Source organism: Cyprinodon variegatus, unplaced genomic scaffold, assembly GCF_000732505.1.
Source record: "Cyprinodon variegatus isolate N-32 unplaced genomic scaffold, C_variegatus-1.0 Scaffold8, whole genome shotgun sequence".
Lineage (NCBI taxonomy): Eukaryota > Metazoa > Chordata > Actinopteri > Cyprinodontiformes > Cyprinodontidae > Cyprinodon > Cyprinodon variegatus.
Genome location: NW_015150461.1, coordinates 2823671 through 2827827, shown reverse-complemented (window position 1 = coordinate 2827827; position 4157 = coordinate 2823671). Strand labels below are relative to the sequence as shown.

General features: G+C 40.3%; 1 protein-coding gene across 4 annotated transcripts in view; it reads left to right on the top strand.

Moving 5' to 3' along the window:
• LOC107086402 (transcription factor COE1) overlaps nt 1-4157 on the top strand; it is a 117621-nt gene that overhangs the window by 84943 nt on the left and 28521 nt on the right. For all 4 annotated transcript variants that reach the window (XM_015377347.1, XM_015377332.1, XM_015377341.1 and 1 more), the window contains exon 11: nt 3675-3763. In XM_015377347.1, coding sequence (XP_015232833.1) covers nt 3675-3763 — 89 coding nt within the window. The remainder of the gene's footprint in view (nt 1-3674; nt 3764-4157) is intronic.

The window sequence follows — 4157 nt, the reverse complement described above, 5'->3', positions numbered from 1 at the left end:
ACAAACGTTCTGGAAAATATTAGCGTTTCGTGTTCGTTTTGACTTCGTGTGGACGGGGCCTAAGACATCAATCAAAAATTAGAAGCATGGTCATTTTAATCAGAAGTTATCAGTTAGGCTGTATTTATATAGAACTAAAGGAAAAGTCCGGTCAGCAAGGAATATTCAATGGATTAAGCAAAATTAAAACTTATAACATACAAATAAATGAGGATTTGGTCGAGCCATTAAAGGCCATTAATTAAATTGAATTAATCCTGTAAGTTGTTTTTATGAGTTTAAGCTCTGGAACCTTTGGGGTGGGTCTGGGGCCCCTCACACCTGCTTTTGAGCATATCTTCCTGCCAAAGGAGCTTTATATACCTTATATACACAAACACACTCATATATATACACCACAGGTCTTTGAATCCAGTTGTTTATGGATACAGTTATGCTTAGAACTACAGTAAGCTGCAGTTTCAGCCACGTAGAGCTCTGGGTAACATTGTGTAATATTCATAGTTTTTGCTTACGATATATGTATACATCGAAAGTATATATATGGGTTCATGGGAGACCCTTTCCTTTGTCATGGCTCGTTTTTTTGTGTTTTTTTATTCCTTCTTGCTGCATGCAGGTGTGGAAGCAGAGCTTTAAGATTTCTGTGGGTTTTAAGGCAGATTTTTCTGTTATGACAAAATAATTTTGAAAGGGCACTCAACTTTTAGTGGATTTATATAAAACACAATGATTTGTGTTTTACATGTATTTCAAACTTAATTATAAACTGGACACAACTTAATGGACATTATAAAAGCTAGCCTTCAAAAATAAAGTACTCTAATAAAAAGGTAAAAACCTTAAGTATAGATCAGAGAGTCATCAGCATATAGATGTATGTGAGAATCAAGATATTGAATGGTGTTAGAACCAGTTTCGATAAAAAAAAAATTGCATGCAGAAAGGGCAGAACCTAGAAGTCTCAGAAAATGTAGTAATAAAGTTATAAGGATTGTAACTTTTAGAAATTGATTGATACGATAAAGTGCGAGGTGGATAGAGGAACCCAAAAAAAAATATGCTCAAATCAGAGAACCAATAAGGTGACTCCGCCAGATGGATTTGCTCCACATATCCATCTGGAAACCTTCCATTGAAGTAATTTTGGGAAGGGGCGAAAATACTGGTTAGCTGATTGGCCTATGTTGGTGATAGACGGGCCAAATAAACCAATCAGATCAACGAAGCATATGACGTACTAACAGTTGCCGAAACCAGTCGGGAGAAAAGCAAAAACATCTTTTCCTCTGAGAAAAGCCTCCAGAGCAGTGTTTTGCTCTTCTTTCAGTGAAGAAATACTCTGTAATTCCGATAAAACTTGCTCGATAGCCACGCTAACGCTAGTTTCATCGGCTGAAGCCGCCATGTTCTTTAGACTGAACTGTCGCACTTCTCGTTGCGTCACACCTCAACCCGCCTCAAAGCCAACGCTGATTGGACGTTCGTTTGGTGAACGGCTCCAAATTTTCTTTAACGGAGAGTCTTCAGACTGATCTGCGAGTTAAACCTTGAAAGTTCGCGAGATCAGGATGTATATATAAATATATAAATTACACAAAAATAGTACAAATTGTAATGATTGCAGTTACGAAATAAATTAAACCTTGAAAAACAGGTTGAAATTCCTTTTTTTGTTTTACAATGCAAATCAAGCTTTCAAAGCCAGCTTCTTCAGCAATAACCCTTTATGGCTAACCCAGTTTCCTAGAACTAGACAAATTTAAGGTCATTTATCTTTATAGTAGTCAAACATTCAGAGAAACTAATCATTTCCATCACATCTATGCTATAATCATAGAAAATCACCAAGAATAATTGCTTGAACTATTCATGTTCTGTGCGATAAATCAAAATAATAAAAAAGGGGTTTCGCTGCCCAAAATATTTTTTAGATGTTGTAAATTATGCAGACGCACCTGTAAGGGCATAAAAAAAAAAGATCCCTTAAGAGATGCAGGAAAGATAGTAAGCGAGTTGTGCCTCCTCTATTTTATGGTCCTTGAAAACGAGCAGAGACAATATCACTTCCTCTCTCAATTACCAGAATTGTGTCTTTATTTGTAATAGGGGTATCCTGTATGTCCTAGGGTTTTTATGCTATTGTTCACTCGAGGCTCATTTGGCACATTGAGCTGAACTGATAAAAAATTCATCATAAAAACAAAAGCCTTTGAGAAGAAACAGAGGAAGTTGCTGAAGCACCCCGACCCCCCCTTCCCCTCAGACTCCGGTGGGCTCTAATCCAGGGCAAATCCTCCTTTAGGCTGTGCAGGGATCAGACAATAGGGAAGTAATGTCAAATATTTGTCCCCGGTGATAATTCAAGCTGTTTTCAATGCGTGCGATCGTGTCGTTGTGTTTTGTTTTATTTGTGGGGCATCCAGGATCATGTGTCCTTCTTGGGAAGTTGAGTCTGCCCCTGGCTCTGGGACTTTTCCTCGTTTCTTCCCTCTGGTGTCTTCACGTCTGGCTGTTCACCTTTCCTTTCATTCACTCTTATGGATTACTAGGAGCAGTCCACAGGGAGAGCTGTCCAAATATGTTTGTGTTGCCAAAGGAGAGCATCACCTATTCTTGCCTCCTGTCTTTAGTTCAAGTGTGTGTGTGTGTGCGCAGCAGTAAAGCAATGGTGAAATCACTAGAGGTTCAGCAGGACAGCTTGTACTCATACCCTCTGGGGGTTTCTTTTTTTTTTTTTGTATATCTTGGGGGCCGCCTAGTCAGCCCGGCTGCTCAGATGTGAGGCGAGCGAGGCATCAGCCCTCAGGAAACGCGCTGCGACCCACAGGGAAAACAGACGGATGGGACGAACGCATGAAGGCGATTTCCAGCGAATAATAGTTGCTTTTCTTTGTCTCCCAGCACCAATATGAGCCCAAAAGGACTCAGGCGATTGGGAAATCTGTGGAGCTGCAGTGACCTTAAAGGGCTACTCCCATGAAAAGTAGTCAAGACCTCATGTTGACTTCCCAGAGGAGAGGGAAGAGGGTTCAAAAACTGAGGAGACAGACGGATAGGCAGAGAAAGTACATTAGGAATGAATTATGTGGAGAGAGCACTTATCCAACACTCCTCCTCTGAAGTGTTTGTACTGTAAGCCTCAGATCTTCATTGTATTTATTCTAATGTTTAAATATTCATGGTAAATCTTCTCATATTCAATTACCGTTGTACGACCACAGCATACGGATAGAGTGCTTTCTCCCCACTGCCAGGATGAGCTCACTCTCCACGTGTGTGTGGCGGTGTGTGTGTGTTTAGCTCCTTCCCCGGAGCGATCAAGCCTTTGTTATATTGGAACCAAGCTCTGTAATTGCTTATATTAGTCGCTGATCAACGCAAGACCACAAGACACACATACACAGTCATGCACTCAAATGTATTCACCCCCGCATGATTCCTGACAGTCTTTTTATTAACCACCAAAGCAGGAGACAGAAAGAGATTCATTATATTACAGACTAACAAAGACACACAGCAGACCTAACAGAGAGTCGCTACATTAACGCCACGCATGGTTTTATGTCTACAACTGGTTAAGTCAGATGTCAGGGAAACGTTCTCGGTTAAACGTTGTTTGGTTTTCTTGTTAAGGGTGAAAATAAAATCTTTATTTCTCTTTTTTATTTTAGCACTAAACGAGCCGACAATAGACTACGGCTTCCAGAGATTACAGAAGGTCATCCCAAGACACCCTGGAGACCAGGAGAGATTACCCAAGGTACGGTGCCTTCTCCACTGCTCTCATGTTTCTGTCCTTCTGCCATTGGCTTGTTGAAATGATTCCTCGTGAACTCGCCGTGTTTTAACTGGAAGATGGAAGACGTATCGAAAACTTCTTGAGTTTCATAGAAATGGCGAAGGGCGGTGTGACCTTATGCGTTTGTGTTTAGATACAGCAGGACAACATACAGAACGCACATGGTCATGGTGATTCCCTTGAAAATTATAATACAGAACTTGAAGGGTTTTTTTTTTGGGATGGGGGGTCAATTTTTTGAATTTCACAACTACAAATTTCCATATATCTTATTGGAATTTGGTTCTATAGAACAACAAAGATTTCACAAAGTCCAAGGATACATCAAACTTGGAAGAGTAAATCCCCCCCTACT